Below are 15,707 nucleotides of genomic sequence, written 5' to 3'. Positions count from 1 at the left end.
AACGAATTCATTTGACAACTTACTTCAAACTAATTGCCACAAAAACCCTGCTATCTGCAAGGCAAATACTGCAAGCCTTGGGGTTCATGGCCTCCTGCATTCTACTAATTCCATATGCAAGACTGCATACGAGGAAACTACATTGGTATCTAAAAAGCCTATGGTGTCAACATTCTCAGGATCTAGAAGCAATGATTCCTATCATACCTTGCCTACAATTAGAATTCCTTTGGTGGGCAGAGGCCTGCCACCAAAACAAGGGACTACCATTCACTCTACCCCCTGCCACCCAAACCCTAACAACAGACGCATCATACTATGCATGGGGGGCTCACCTGGCATGGAAGTGCATTCAGGGCAAATGGAACCCAAATCAAATGCACCTGCATGTCAATCAGAAAGAAATGTTAGCTGTACAGAATGCTCTGACAGACATCAAGGACCACATTCTTCCAGGACAATTAATGGTAAACACTGACAACACCACTATGTGGTACATAAACAAGCAGGGGGGTACCCATTCATACCCCCTCTGCAGACTAGCCATGGCTCTGTGGAACACAGCCTTGAGCTACCAAGTGCATCTACAGGCTCAGTTCCTGCCAGGAAAACTAAATACACTGGCAGACGAACTAAGCAGAAATCTCATGGACCCACACGAGTGGAAACTGGAACCAAAGACTTTCAACGTATTGATAAACAAATGCGGGAGCCCAGATATAGACCTGTTAGACTCCCCCCAGAACTACCAATTGGACAAATTCTGCACAAGGACTACCCACAAACAAGCTTCGAAAGTGGATGCTCTGTCCATCAGCTGGAAAAATCTATCGGTTTATGCCATTCCTCCACTGTCTCTCCTCTCCAAAGTACTAGTAAAGATCAAACAGGACAAACCAAGGACGATACTGATTGCACCAGACTGGCAATGCCAACACTTGTACCCCCTGTTGCGCAGTGTGTCACAGCTGGCTCCATGGCACCTGCCTCAGACCCCTATCCTGCTGTCACAGCAGGAGAGCCAGATTCTGCACCCTCCGCTTCAAACCCTGAACCTGGCAGCCTGGCTAATTACCTAATCTCTCCGTTACAATCCTTCAGTAAACAAGTGTTGGATGTCATCTTGGAGGCAAGGAGGCCTAGTACCATAAAATCTTATGCTGACAAATGGAAAATATTCTGTGCCTGGAACCAAACTCAAGGGATGGGCACAGCAGCGCACAGTTTACCTCAGATTCTTCAATACTTAACTGAGATGCTTCACAAGGGCCTTTCTTTTCCCCCCATCAAAATTCATGCCTCAGCCATTTCAGCTCATTATAACACAGAACCTCCCCTCTTCTCACATCCACTTCTCAATCAGTTCCTCAGAGGGGCCAAAAACCTAAGACCACCCAGGAGAGCCCCAACTCCAGCCTGGGACCTTAACTTTGTATTGGAAAAACTCACTCTTCCTCCTTTTGAGCCAGCTGCAAGTGCAGAGTTAAAAGTCCTTTCTTGGAAAACAGCTTTCCTCTTAGCAATCACTTCAGCAAGAAGGGTATCTGAATTACAGGCCCTTAATGGTGGTGGAGCCTTTCATCATCTTTCATGCGGACAGGGTGTCCTTCAGGAACAATCCCTCCTTCATGCCCAAGGTAGTATCCATTGTGGCTCTTAATCAGTCCATTCATTTGCCAACCTTCTTTTCTAATCCACAGAACAAAGGGGAACGGATACTGCACTCTTTAGATGTGCACAGACAACTTAGATTTTACTTGGACAGGACTAAACCTCAAAGGAAATCTGAACTGCTGGTGGCATTTCCTGCAGGGGCAGAGGGGAAGGCTATTTCAAAGAAAACCATTTCTAAATGGAGAGGCCGCTGCATTCATTTCTGCTATAAGCACTATGGGAAACCTATCCCACAGGGGATTAGATCACATTCAACCAGGGCTGCATCTACCTCTACAACCTTTCTCAGAGGTGTCCCTACCAGGGACATTCTAGAAGCTGCTACCTCGGGTTCTGTACATACTTTCACCAAGCATTACCATTTGCCAATTTTCTCCAAATCCAGAGCTGGCTTTGCCACTGCAGTCTTGCAGGGCCTTATAGCTGGTCCTAATGCTATCTAAATTCCTACTCCCATCCTTAGCTTTGGGAGTCTACGCAAATGTGATGACTGCAACAGTGAAACACAAAGAACATAGTACAGTTGTGTACACTTACCATAAATGTAGATGTTAGACTGTATTCACTGTTGCAGTCCTGGTTACCCTCCCTCCAGTCCCCTGACTTCTTTTGGCTATACCTCTTTTCTCCTTTACTATGCTTAAAAGCTTTTTGGTGTATTTGCTTTTTTGTTGGAGGTATAACTTTACATATATATATATATATACACATATATATATATATATATATATATATATATATATATATATATATATATATATAGATACAATATAGATAGATATAGATAGATATATAAATATATATATAGATAGATATATATATAAGTGCTTCCCATTAGGTGGGCACCTGACATCTGGGGAAAGAAAAAATGATGTAATGGTGTCGGCTGCATGCTTTATATACCCCTGACTACCTGACATCACGGAAGATGAGACCGCAACTGACGCAGGACCCAAGACTTTGATAATCAGGCCGACTAAGGGCTACTGCAAGCAGATAACCCAAATGTGATGACTGCAACAGTGAATGCACTCAAACATCTACATTTATGTTAAGTGTACACAACTGTACTTTCCCTTGAACATGAATGTTCCTATATGGGTTTCCTGCCTTGCCTCTGGTCCACAAGGTACTTCTGAAAGTTCAAGAAGAAATGCCAGAGATCATTGTGGTGACCCCCTATTGGCCTGGGTAATCTTGGTTCTTCCTATTAATGGTATTGGTCATGGGCAATTACCACAGACTTCAAGTGCTGGATCTGCTCACATAGTCTTGGGGGGGGGGGGTGGAATTTTAAGAGACATCGACAGCCTGGATGAGTCGGTCTTGACTCTGTTTTGACACTTGTTTCATGAGGATGTACAGCAGGTGTTAAAGGAGGCCAGAAGTCCTGCTACTAGAAAATCCTATGTTTACTAATGGATGAGGTTTTCTAAGTGATGCTTAAATGGAAATGCAGGGTCCATTGAGGTCAATATCCCTCTCGTCTTGAAATATTGGTGTGAGCTACTTCAGGGTGGCTTATTATAGGTGTCCATTAAGGTGCTTTTAGTGGCCATCTCTGCCTGTTTGTCAGTGGGACCCCTGTCGTTCTTCTCTTTTGGTGAAACAGTTCATTAAAGTAGTATTCCATCTGAGACCTTTTCACATCCAAATTCCTCCTTTGTGGGACCTAAGCTATTTTCTTGAAAAATTGACCGTACCACCTTTTGAACCAGCAGCTCATGCATATCTCAAGTTCTTAATGCGGTAACCTGTTTTGCTTATTTCTCTGACATCTGCAAGGCAAGTTTTCTGATCTGCAAGCTCTCATGGTGGGACAACCTCACCTGATTTTCCAATGGGATAGGGTTTGTTATGCACTAATCCTTCTTTTATACAAAAAGTGGTTTGAGAATTCACTCTGTCTATTAATCTCCTTGTGTTCTTTCCGGAAGCTAAGAATACGGGAGATGGAATACTTCATACCTTGGATGTGCATAGACAGCTCAGGTAATACCTTGACGGAACAAAGCCTTTTAGGAAAGCCAGAAGTCCCCTCCCCCCCTTTTCTGAGGCAGAGAAAGGTCAGGCTGTCTTTAAGCAATCCCAACTGCATGTTGGTTGTGCTCTGATATTATTATTTTTTTAATCTTATTTCATTATTATTATTATTTATTTTTACACCCACCATAGAAAAGTGAATCCAGTCAAGGTAAAAACCCATTCTACCAGGGCCTTTCCCTCTTCTGTGGCATACTAGAAATGAGTGGAATGTACAAGTTTTCTAGAGGCAGCTGCTACTTCCTGCATCCATACCTTCGTGTGAGCACCACAGAGTAGATTATTTTTCTAGATCCAGAGCAGGCTTCACAAAGACCTTTCTCCAGGGGCTCCTGGACCCTTACCCAACCTGGGAAGGAGGAAGGATAAGCTCTGGAAGTCTACCCATATGCCAGTAAGGCAGTGTGTTTGTTGAGCATAGTACAGCTGTGCAAGTTTCAATTGCCTGTAACAGTAGATATTTGTAGAACAGTGCCTTACTGGTAGTACCCTCCCACCATCCCCCTTTTGGTGGGTGTATAGTTGGAGGTGCTGTTATTTTTTGGTTCAGTAACATTTTTTGTTGTGCGTTTGTCTGTATGTATGTGTTTTGGCTTGGAACAGGTGGTGTTTGCAAAGCTTGTATTTCAATCTTCTCTTCCTGTTAGACTCTAGGAAACTGAAGGGGTTCTGTCTGTGAGTGTGAAGGGCTATCACCCTTACAAACGGTCAGTGGGAGGAGTACTGAGCTTTGACAGACTGCCAGTGGGAGGGTAACTGGGCACTACTACTACCATAGGCCGTAAAGGCAGTGTATTCTACGAACATCTACTGTTATAGGTAAGTGGAATTTGCGCAACTGTACTTTATGGCTGAAAAAGGTCTTTGGACCCAGCTCACTTACCTAGTTAAGGAACAAGTTAATAAGTAAATAGATTATTCTTCCAGCTGGAATTACAGAAGTGATTGAAGCTATAAGAAAGTCTTTCATTTATCACTTGGAGGTGCATATTCATAGGGAGTATGGTTGTTGAACAAAACTTTTTTATAATGTTAATGAGAGCTCCCTATTACATATGCGAGGCCTTTAACTGCAAGCCCTGAAACTTCAAGAAGTATAAGCTATGTGTAATACTTGTTAACATTGAGTGAATCTCAGAAGTCATTGGGAACCCATTAAAGTCTTTTTATAGGGGTGATGCGGCCCCCTTCCCACTCCAGCTATTTGTATTTACTGAATCTAAGATTGCTGTACATTAAATTAAGGGGAATACTTTGAGGCTCTACATTGACTTTATATTACCATATTTACAGTTTCATTGTCACTATTCGGAAGGTTCCAGTTGCAATACATGGAATTTCAACAGGCACCCGCAAACATTTCTGCTAGTAATGGTTTAACATGTTTGAAAACTATGCCATGTCAATCAAAAGAAGTGACGTATCATATTAGTTTTAATTTTATTTTTAACCTGTTAAATTGGAAACTGTGCTTACAATTTTAGAAAGTAAGGCTCACCCCTATTTTTTGTTTCTTTCTTTTAATTCAGAAATAATTAAACTTCACCTGTGATTTTTATCATGCAAGCTCTGTTCTGGAAGGATAGCCTCTTTGGTTCATGTGTGCTCCCTTTGTCTGCATACAGGCACATACATAATACACGTATGTGTTCTTAGGGTTCTTATGGACTAATGCCTCACTGATGTTTTTTTCTAATAGTTTCAGTTTGAAAGAAGAAAACCAGACGGGACAACAACCTTAGGATTTGTCCATCCTTCTGAGCCATTTGCGAGAGGTCAGCCTTTACACAAAAGTAAATATTTAGTATTAATCTTGGAAATTTTTAAAATGTGTTTGGTCACAACAAAAGCATAACATACCTGCTGTTAATATTAAACATTAAATGCTGTGTATTAGTTTGCTGCTTAACACAGAAGTAATGCCTTTTACCTAGAAAGGTACATTAACTAATACATCTTTCCCATCCTTGTTCTGCCTGCCTCTGGATTATTTGTACACAAAATATAAGGACTAAAAGCTACCATGGGAATGTAAGGCTACCCAGGGACTGACTTGTTTGCTAGAGAGAAGAGCATAGTCCTCCTCCTCCTCTTTCACTTGGTTTAGCCCGACAAGAGGAAGATTGCAGTGGACATGTTCTTCCACCTTTAATAAGGAAGACACCTGTATGCCTTTGCACCCTTTTCTGTGATTTATATCCTGTTGCAGGGGTTAGATAAGAAGTACCAGATGTCATCCTTACCATTCCATGGTGGCCAAGATGCTTTTTTCATAATGTCAGGTGTCTGGTAGTATAGTAAACTATCTCATTTCAAACCAGGGAAGTCCTGTCCAGGTGGAGTGACAACTAGCTCCACCTCAGCAACTTGGATGCTCATTTTTAGGTCCTGTGCTACCTGTTCTTTCATCTGGAGTCTCAAGGGTGTTTGAAGCCAACACTGACCAGACCTGTTCTGCTATGTGAAGAAGTAATTCTCCATTTGTACAAACAGATAAATGAATACTGCCTCTTTTGGTTTGTTAGCAGCTGATTCTAACCTATTTCAGTCATCTTAATAACTTGGGTCTTAGTTATTTCATGATGATTGTGAATATCTCCAGCATCTCTGTCCATCACAACCTTCTGGAAAGCAGAACTGCAACCCATCAGCAGCTGGTTAAACAGTTCCTTGAAGGGCTGCTATATACAGTATGTGCTCAGCTGGGACTTGAACTTCAAGCATTCTTGCCTTTTCTCTGTTCAGAGTTCTGAAAAATTTGTTCTTGGTAACCATCATGTAGCTTGACAGGATCTTGGAGCTGCAGCAGATTCTCAATAGGAGCTCTGTTTGTTTTTTTACAAGAGAGAAATGTCCTTAGGACTGACTCACACTTTTTTCTGGAAACTTTTGTGAGAACTCTCCTTAAAACCATCCATTCATCTCCCTGTTTTCCTTCCAGGGGTAGACTAGAATGGCAAATAGCCACTCGTAGTTTACATTTGAACTGCCTACTCAAATTTTACATGAAGAGGGTGCATGCTTCAAGAAGATGGTCCAGTTGTTGCTGTTTGTTCTGCTCTGCATGTGAAGCGACTTGCAGTGGGTAAGCATTGTCTTTTACAGTCAGTGGTGAATCCCCATTGAAAAATGCTACTATCAAAGGCTATTCCACTAAGAATGTAGTTGATTTCAGTGCTTGTTTCACAATATCTCTGTTGTGACATCTGATTTAATGGCACTTGTTTCTTAGTTTTTACTGTCACCAAGCGTTGTGTAATTCAGGCCAGTGTTTCATGATTTGTTCTTTATCAGCTTGGAGCTTCAGGACTTTGGCTGCGGAGTCCTTGGCTGTGGTCTTCCTTTGAGTCTGGCCTTCTGGAAGGTTTACTTTATATTCCTTGGGATTCTTGCAAAAGTTACCCAATGTAAAAAGCCTCCAAAGTTGGATACAGTACATTTACAATCTGAACGAAGGCCTTCTGCATTAGGTGCTCATTATTCTCCCACCATCTTCAGTGTCTAGATGGCCAGCACATTCGGTGGCTGTATATGGATTTTTCTCTAAGCTGGGCAAGTGTAATTTTTTTTAAGTCTCATATTTTTTTCTCCATCTTTTTGCTCACTCAGTGCACAGAAGTCACATCCTGTTGCTCAGGGGTTAGACATGCCCCCTAAGTCTGACACGTGTCACTTTGTGAGCTGGCCGGGGATGAACAAGGCCCCCTGGAGGTGTGGGCTGGAGAAAAATACACAATTGTGTTGAACTGAGGAAACCAAAAATGGAAATCCCCCAAAAATTATCCATTGAAGAAGGCCTCATTTCATGTGTGGTGAATAGGCAGCTGTTATATTGTATTAGTATGAATGGATGCATATACAAGCCATGCCTAGCCAGTAACCAGAGGCCATAATCAAACCTGTACTTGTATCCGTGAGGTTAAGACCTTAACCATTTTCTCGTCCCTCTTCCAATATGAATCATGAGATAATTCTGTTATTAATGTTAATACTAAAACAGTGCACACCAAATAAATGGTTGAAATTCTTGCTGTTACCCAAGCATTTTATATAATTTTTTCCAACAATCACTGCTGCCATAGTCCCTCTCATGACCGTATTCTGCTCCTTTTTTGGTTTATTTATGCAAGTATGGAAAATACCTCACAAATTTCATGACATTTTACAGATACTCTTCAGTTGTACAAACCGTGTACATCCCACAGTGATGTCAGCAATGTAACACTGTATGTCTGTAACTGATCAAATATTATAGTACATTTCTGAAAATAATATGCCAAAACCTCAGCCATTACGGTAGCCTGCATACCAAGCAGACATTCAGCATGGTGCTGCCAATGGATTCCGTATGTAAGGCGTAATGAGAAACTGTGGCAATGAGCATCACTAAACCAGTGTATCTGAATATAAAATGTCTAATGAAATGCTTTTAGCTGGGGATTCTGGGGCTGAGATTCATTAAAAAAAGAATCCCTGTGTTTACACAGTTAAAGGAGAATCGGTTTGGGGATGTGTTTATGCACAACAAGGAAGATCTCATCATCATCTACTCTGCATGTCTCTGAATTGGATCTAAACGTCACTTTTCAATGGTAATTGCCACTGTTAGCCCGTGCATCCTGTTGGTGCAGGTACCCCCAGTTCAATCACATACCACTGATCCTGTAGCTAACACCCTTTACTGTGTCCACTCTGGACACACACACACACACACACACACACACACACACACACACACACACACACACACACACACACACTAATCGTAGATCGCTCACAGTTCTGTAGACAGACACACGCCTATACCCACTGGCACATACATTTGCACACCCCCACCACTACTCTTCTAAACACTGTGACATTACCTTGTAATGCGGTGTTTCCGTTTGGAAGTAATGAATAAATGTGACATTTTGGCCATGTTAATTAATACACTGAATCAACTTGCTTTGTAAATTCTTTCTTGCAGGCATTTCCAGGGAAAGCACAAGCTTAATTAGCATAGGCCGTTTCCCTGGAATACCTCATTAGCACGTATCATGGTCATGAAGGGCCTATCCCTGAATCATATTGGTAATCCACCAGTGGGTAGCCTCTTGTTTTATAGCATTTGTCAGCATTGTGTGCTGTTGACAAATAGTTGAGAAAGGCAGGAGCTTTGATGACTGTTAAACTCTACATAGAGACACCCCACTTTCATTAATGTTTAGAAGGACCGTGAAGAGAAAACTGTAAGTAAAACAAATTTTGTTTCTATTAATATTTGTACAAGACATTTTGTGATGTAAATTGCGTGTTGCATTGTAAAGTAGTTTTTATGTACAATCCTGGCAAATGCAGGTATATTTTATAGTGTCATAGCAGAAATCACACCTGCAGAAATGCATGAATGACATATGAAGAAGAAATTTGGACATGGGAAAGGAAGAGATTTAATGTGGTGTAATATTTATGCAAAAGAGAAAGCAAAACTAACCAATACAAAAAGAGCAGCACCAAAGATATTTGAAGAGAAGTACAGGCAAAGGAATCTGGATATTGAAAACTTTACAGTACAAAAAAATAAGAAGACTAAGAGGAAAAGCAGAAAAAGAGATTAGATACGGCAAAAGTCAAAGAAATAGAAATTGAGGTTATGGAGCAGCTGCAAAGAGAAGTATTAGTGTAGAAAATCAAATGCAGAAAGCACAATAGGATAGAGCAATGGATATCCAAATTAAGGAGAAACCAGTGGAACAGGAAGCAATTGGTCAGGTGCCATATCAAAATATTTTGGAGCCTTCCACAGGAAACCAGTATAAACATTCACTTGAAGCTAGACAGCAAGGAAAGGAACAGGAAACTGTGGAAACTCTGATGCAGTCAATGCTGAGAAGTGATAGGCCAGTGAGTTCCCATATGACAGAGCAACAGATGACACAGGATGAAGTTGAAGAGAATGTGCCACAGGAAGATGCTATAGAACTTTCTATAGAATGCCTACAGAAAACTGAACAAGGGATGTGCCCTCAGTTTGGAAGAAAATGAGCTAAGAGAAGAGTTGCTTGATTTAATGGACAGGGGTAGATATATTAAGATCAATGAAAGAAATAGACTGCAGAAGGTCAATAAAACCCAAAAAGTAAGAAGTCTGATAAAACAAATGAATGTAGTAATTAGGACTGTCCATACAGGTCCAAACAGGACATATTACTGTGCTGCTAAATTAATAACTGATAAAAGTTCTACCACAAGAACATAGGGTAGTGAGGGAAAGGAAGGGGAGAAATTGAATGCCATCATGGAAGTATTGAATAGAGAAAACTATAAAGCAATTAAGACATGAAGTGTCACTGTTAGAAGATGATAGAAGAGGAAATAGATCAACAACAATACTAAGAAAGATAGATGTGATTAAAGCAATGCGCCGTATTAGAACAGACCAGGATCTATCATACACTATCACAAATAAACTAAAACTTTCAGCACAGGCAGAAAAACTTAGAAGATAAACTGAAAAATATAAGGGAAAAGTACAAAATAAGCAATTTATTGATGACCCAAAAAAGTTTTATAGAGAATTGGGAAAAAAGGTAAAAGGAATTGAAAGACCACCAAAAAAAGAGGAAGTAGATATATTTTGGAGAAGTATCTATGAAGATCCTGTGGGACATAAAGATGATAAATGGCTAGAAGTAGTAAAAGAAAGAAGTTTAAAGGTACAGGATATGAAATGAAAGGAAATAACAGCCAAAGCGATTGAAACCATTAACAAAAAGCCTCTAACTGGAAACCCCAGGCCCAGATGCAGTACCTAACTTTTGGTTAAAAGTACTAACATCTCTGCACAAGGATTTAGCCATGAGTAAGAACTTTTTGTATGCACACCCGAAATGGACACCAGCGTGGTTAACAGGAAAAACAATGCTCTTACTTAAGAGTGAACCTGCAAGCTACCCTAAAAATTATAAACCATTAACTTGCCTTCCGATATAAACTATACACTGGAACTGACGCCGACCGAGTTTATAGTAATTTAGAAGAAAACTCAATTATGGCAGTAGAAAAAAAGGGCAATAAAAGAAAGTCATATGGAACAAAGGATCATTTGTTGTTAAAGTTATAATGGAGAACTGTAAAAAGGGGAAGAATCTAGGTATGGCATGGATTGAGTGCAAAAAAAGCATTTGATAGTATCCCAAATTCATGGATATAAGAGTGCTTAAAAATGTATTGGATACACCCTACACTGATTGATTACATTACAGTAACCATGAAACAATGGCAGACCACTTTGAGATTAAGCCATGATAAAGGACAGATTATTATCCCAGGGATAAAAATTCAAGGCGGATATTTCAGGGTGACTCTGTCACCGTTACTATTCGGCCTTGCCATTAATAGGCCATGGCTACAATTTGGCTCCTAGAAAACAACAAAGTCTAATGACTTCTCATCTTTTCTTTGTCGATGATTTAAAATTGTATAGCTCATCAGATGAGGAACTGAAAGCACAGCTGCAGGTTGTCAAAACATTTTCAGATGATATTAGAATGTCATTTGGTCTTGAGAAATGTGCAAAAGCAACCTTTAAAGCAGGAAAACTGCAGCATCAGGAAAACATCAGTTTGGGACAAGAATGTGATATAAAAGAACTTAAGCAAGAGGGAGTGTATGAATACTTTGGAATTGATGAAGGATCGGCAATAAAACATGAACAAATGCAAATAAAACTCAGTAAGAAATAATTTAAAAGACTTAAATTAATCCTGAGAAAAGCATTGAAATCTAGGAACAAGATCCGAGCTGTAAATCAATTTGCTCTTCCTGTCCTAACGTACAGTTTTGGAGTGATTGACTGGCCCCAAAAAGTGTTGGATAGATTAGATATTAAAAGAAGGATGCTTCATGCTCACCAAATAATTTATAAAAATCAGTGTATACCAAGATTATATATTCCCCGTTCCGAAGGAGGGATGGGCCTCCTTGATATTGATTACATGTATAGATCTGCAATCGTGGGACTCCACACATATCTACTGACCTCACAAGATCCAAATGTAGTGAATGTTTTGAAACATGAGGAGAATACATCTAAGATGACTTCTCTGCTTAATTTAGCAGAAGCATATCAACGTCAAGCAGGAATGGAAATCAAACCAGAAGTAGATAAAAACCAGGTAGCAACTGAATATGCCAAAAAACAAAAGAAAGAATGTAAGATGAAGGATCAGATGAGAAGGCAAGAAATGTGAAAAAAACATAAATATAGTTGCAAGTATAGAAAACCTTATAGAAAACTTCTGGAAGAGCCTCATGGTGATCAAGAATGAATGCAGGAATGGTTAAGGAGAGGCAAATTCAAACCAAAAAATTAAAGGTTAATATTGGCAGCCCAAGGTAGTGGGCTATGTACACACTGGTTTACAAAGTCCATTGAACATGTTGGAGAAAGACAAATGTAGGTTTTGTGAAACCAAATTGGAAACAGTCACACCTTGTTGCTGGTTGCGATACACTAATGGCAGGAGGACTGTATACTGAAAGGCATAATAATGTGGCAAGACTGTTGCACTGGAGATTGTGCAAACATTATGATATCAAAGTGGCTGAAAAACACTGGAAACATGAGCCACAAAGCATCATAGAAAATGAAGTTTATATCACATGAGATCACCCATTACCAACACTTCAAAAGATGGATGCTAGAAAACCAGATGTAGTGGTCCAAGAAAGAAGACCAAAGTAGCATTGTTCATTGAAATCAGCAGACCCAGTCTTAGTCAATAGTGTCTTGCTTGCAGAGAGACACAAAGTCATAAAATACCAGGATCTACAAGAAGAAATGAGAGCAATGTGAAAGAAAGATACCCAGCCAGTTCCAGTAGTAGTGGGAGCAACGAGTCTCATAAAAAATTATTTACAATCATATTTAGATATGTTGCCAATCTATGTAACCCATACGAATTACAGAAGGAGTCATTACTGGGCACATTGTGGGTGCTGCGAAGGGCACTTTTGGCTGACATCAAAGATTGAAACAGTACTAATTTCATGAACTTTAATCATACTTTGTCTTAGGAATGGGGTCCATTCAGTCATTGTATTAGAAACCCAAAAGATCTGGAGAAATTAGAAAATGCAGAAATGAAGAAATATAGTTGCTTTCCATGCCAAATATGTTCAGACAGATAATATCATTTACATTGGAAATACTCCAGCTAAAAGCACTAGGAATCCCTTTATAGAAAAATTGTCAGCTCTAGATCCAGTAATCCATTTCTTAGTTGGGAGCAGGTTGCCTGTGAAGCCCAAAAAGACAGCATGGGAAGAAGCTTTGAAGAGCAGAATGTTATTAGAAAATGTCCATATTCAGTTTTAGAGATAAGAACATTCCTTGCTAAGGCAGAAGTGTTCTGAAGAAGTCTGAATATCTTATCTAGCTTAACTAATAAAAGTATTTTCTACACATCTTGGGAAGTGATTCTTGGAGATTCATGTTTGTACTGGCTTCGTGTCTTAGCGACATCAATATGGTTACTTTAGTTTGCATATTTCAAGGCATCAGGTGACCAGTCATACCAGCAGAAAGTTGCTACTGACAAAACTATGGTAGGAAAGAAAGCTTTTAAAAATTGGTGACAGTAGCATGTTTGTAGAGATTAATTATTCCATGTACATCAGGCAAAAGAAAAGCAAATTTATCCCAATAGTCAGGGAATGTGGAGAGGCAGGTGTGAGATTCAAGTTGCTGTATCCAGCTGTCTTCAGAATATTCTTTCCTGGAATATTTTTGATTGCAGAACAGGCTAAGGAGGAAATAAAAGTTTATCCAACAAAGAGTGAACCAGCAAGAAGAAAGGGATTCTGCTTCTCATTCTTCTGACAACAGAACCCTGAAATTTTGCCAGTGAAACATGTTCCATTGTTCGTAAGAGAAATGTTTGAAAGGCAGTTCAGATGCTGACTAGAAGAAGCAGGAGTACCTACGACTTCAACCAGAGTCTAGTGATGGGAGATGGATCAGGAAGGAAGACCAGCAACACCATAACTAGTGAATAAATGAGAGACTGTAAAGCTCCAGTCACAGTCTGATTAAATTGTAATTGTTATTCTAAGCCTTTCGGTTTAAGCACTTGGGCTTCAGACCATTTGTTTTACATTAAGAAGGTTTGTGGTCTGCACTGTTGTGGCAGGACAGGTAGCTTACATCCTTCTAAATTGGGAATTGCTGACTGAAGGCTCAGTGTCTGTTATTCTAAAAGTGTATTAGTTCCGGTTTAAATACTTGGGCTTCAGGCCAGTTATTTTACATTAAGAAGGTTTGTGGTCTGTACTGTTATGGGAGGAGAGGTTAGATTCTGCCCATCTGAGCTGGGAATTTCTGGTTAAAGGATTATTGTGCCTGCTTATTTGGACCGTTTCATTCTGAAATTCTTGCACCTTGTTTGCTGCAGCATAGACTAGATTCAGGCCTGCTGAATCTAGCTTTGTTTGTATAACTTGAGCACTAATCCAGGCCATCTTTTTTGGAGAAGGTTCCCCTGCACCCTAGTGGCAGGAGTGTGCAGTTAGAACTCATCTGATTGAAGACTGCTGGAACAGGGCTCAGTTTTGAGCTTTTTTACTGGTTAATTGGGTAATTTGTTTAAATCTGTTTGCTCGTTTTCTATTGTTATATAAAAAAAATTGCACTCATCTGCTTTTACTGTATTTGTGTTTCTTCCTACTTTATTGTATTTATTCTGCTGCATTTATTACTGCTTGTTAGTAGCCTGATTAAATTGTAAAGGTTATTCTAAGCCTTTGGTTGAAGCACCTTGGGCTTCAGACCAGTTGTTTTACATTAAAAAGGTTTGTGGTTTGCACTGTTGTGGCAGGACAGGTAGCTTACATCCTTCTAAGTTGGGAGTTGCTGATTGAAGGCTTAGTGTCTGTTCTAAAAGTGTATTAGTTCTGGTTTAAGCACTTGGGCTTCAGGCCAGTTCTTTTACATTAAGAAGGTGTGGTCTGCACTCTTTTGGGAGGAGAGGGTAGATTCTCCTCTTCTGAGCTGGGAGTTTCTGGTTAAAGTCTAATTGTGCTTGCTTATTTTGAACTGTTTCTTTCTGAAATTGGTACGTCTTGTTTACGGTAGCATAGACTAAATTCAGACCTGCTTTGTTTGTATAACTTGAGCACTAATCCAGACCATCTTTTTTTGGAGAAGGATTCCCTGCACCCTAGTGGCAGGAGTGTGCAGTTAGAACTTGTCTGATTGAAGACTTCCGGAAAGGGGCTCAGTTTTTAGCTTTTTATTAGTTGATTTGATTGAATCAGTTTGCGCATTTGCTACTGTTATGTTTAAAAAAAAAAAAAAAAAAAAAAAAAACACATTTTATGCATCGCTGCTTAGCTAGGGTTAAAGTATTCCTGGCGCCATAAAGTCTGCTTTTCAAATTTTCCCTTAGAACTAGCCAGTTTTTGAATTTTAGCACTCAAATCTGTTTCTTTGAGCTTGGCACTTGTTCAGAACTCGTTGTAAGCAGTAAGTAAGCTACAAATTACTACAGCACTCAACTTCCTCACTTGTCTAGAGGAAAACAGTTTTAGTACTTAATAAATAAGCATCTATCCAGGCATGTCTAAGGGTCAAGCCCCCAGTGTTTTCTCCTGTTTACCTGATGAATCTGGGCATCTTGTGGCAATGCAGCAATTGCCTCATGTACACAGACAACCCTCTCCTCCTACCACCTAACACTACAACCTGTGAGAGATGCACTTGTATAGCCAAACTGGAAGCAAAGCTCTCTTCACTCAAGACTGGACTAGACCGTCAAGAGGAGAAAGTAAACACTTGCACCACACCACACTCACCACATAGTCCTCAAAACCTACACCACCAAAACACACACACAGCAACACAAAACACACACCTACATTCACGGAGGCTCTCAATAAACATCTGTTCAAACAACAGAGACCTCCAAAGCAGAAACACATAAAACCTCCACCCCCCCCCCAATACATCC

At 40.0% G+C, this 15,707-nt stretch overlaps 1 protein-coding gene across 1 annotated transcript in view; it reads left to right on the top strand.

The window, feature by feature from the left end:
- The window catches only part of BRD7 (bromodomain containing 7), a gene marked incomplete in the record, with an annotated part of 891,907 nt that overhangs the window by 532,976 nt on the left and 343,224 nt on the right, over positions 1 to 15,707 (top strand). The window contains 1 exon segment of the mRNA XM_044081983.1: positions 5,417 to 5,510. Within this exon segment, the coding sequence (XP_043937918.1) occupies positions 5,417 to 5,510 (94 nt within the window).

This window comes from Protopterus annectens, chromosome 8.part1 (genome assembly GCF_019279795.1).
Source record: "Protopterus annectens isolate FY-2018-M chromosome 8.part1, PAN1.0, whole genome shotgun sequence".
Lineage (NCBI taxonomy): Eukaryota > Metazoa > Chordata > Ceratodontiformes > Protopteridae > Protopterus > Protopterus annectens.
This window is presented reverse-complemented; position numbering and strand designations above follow the sequence as displayed.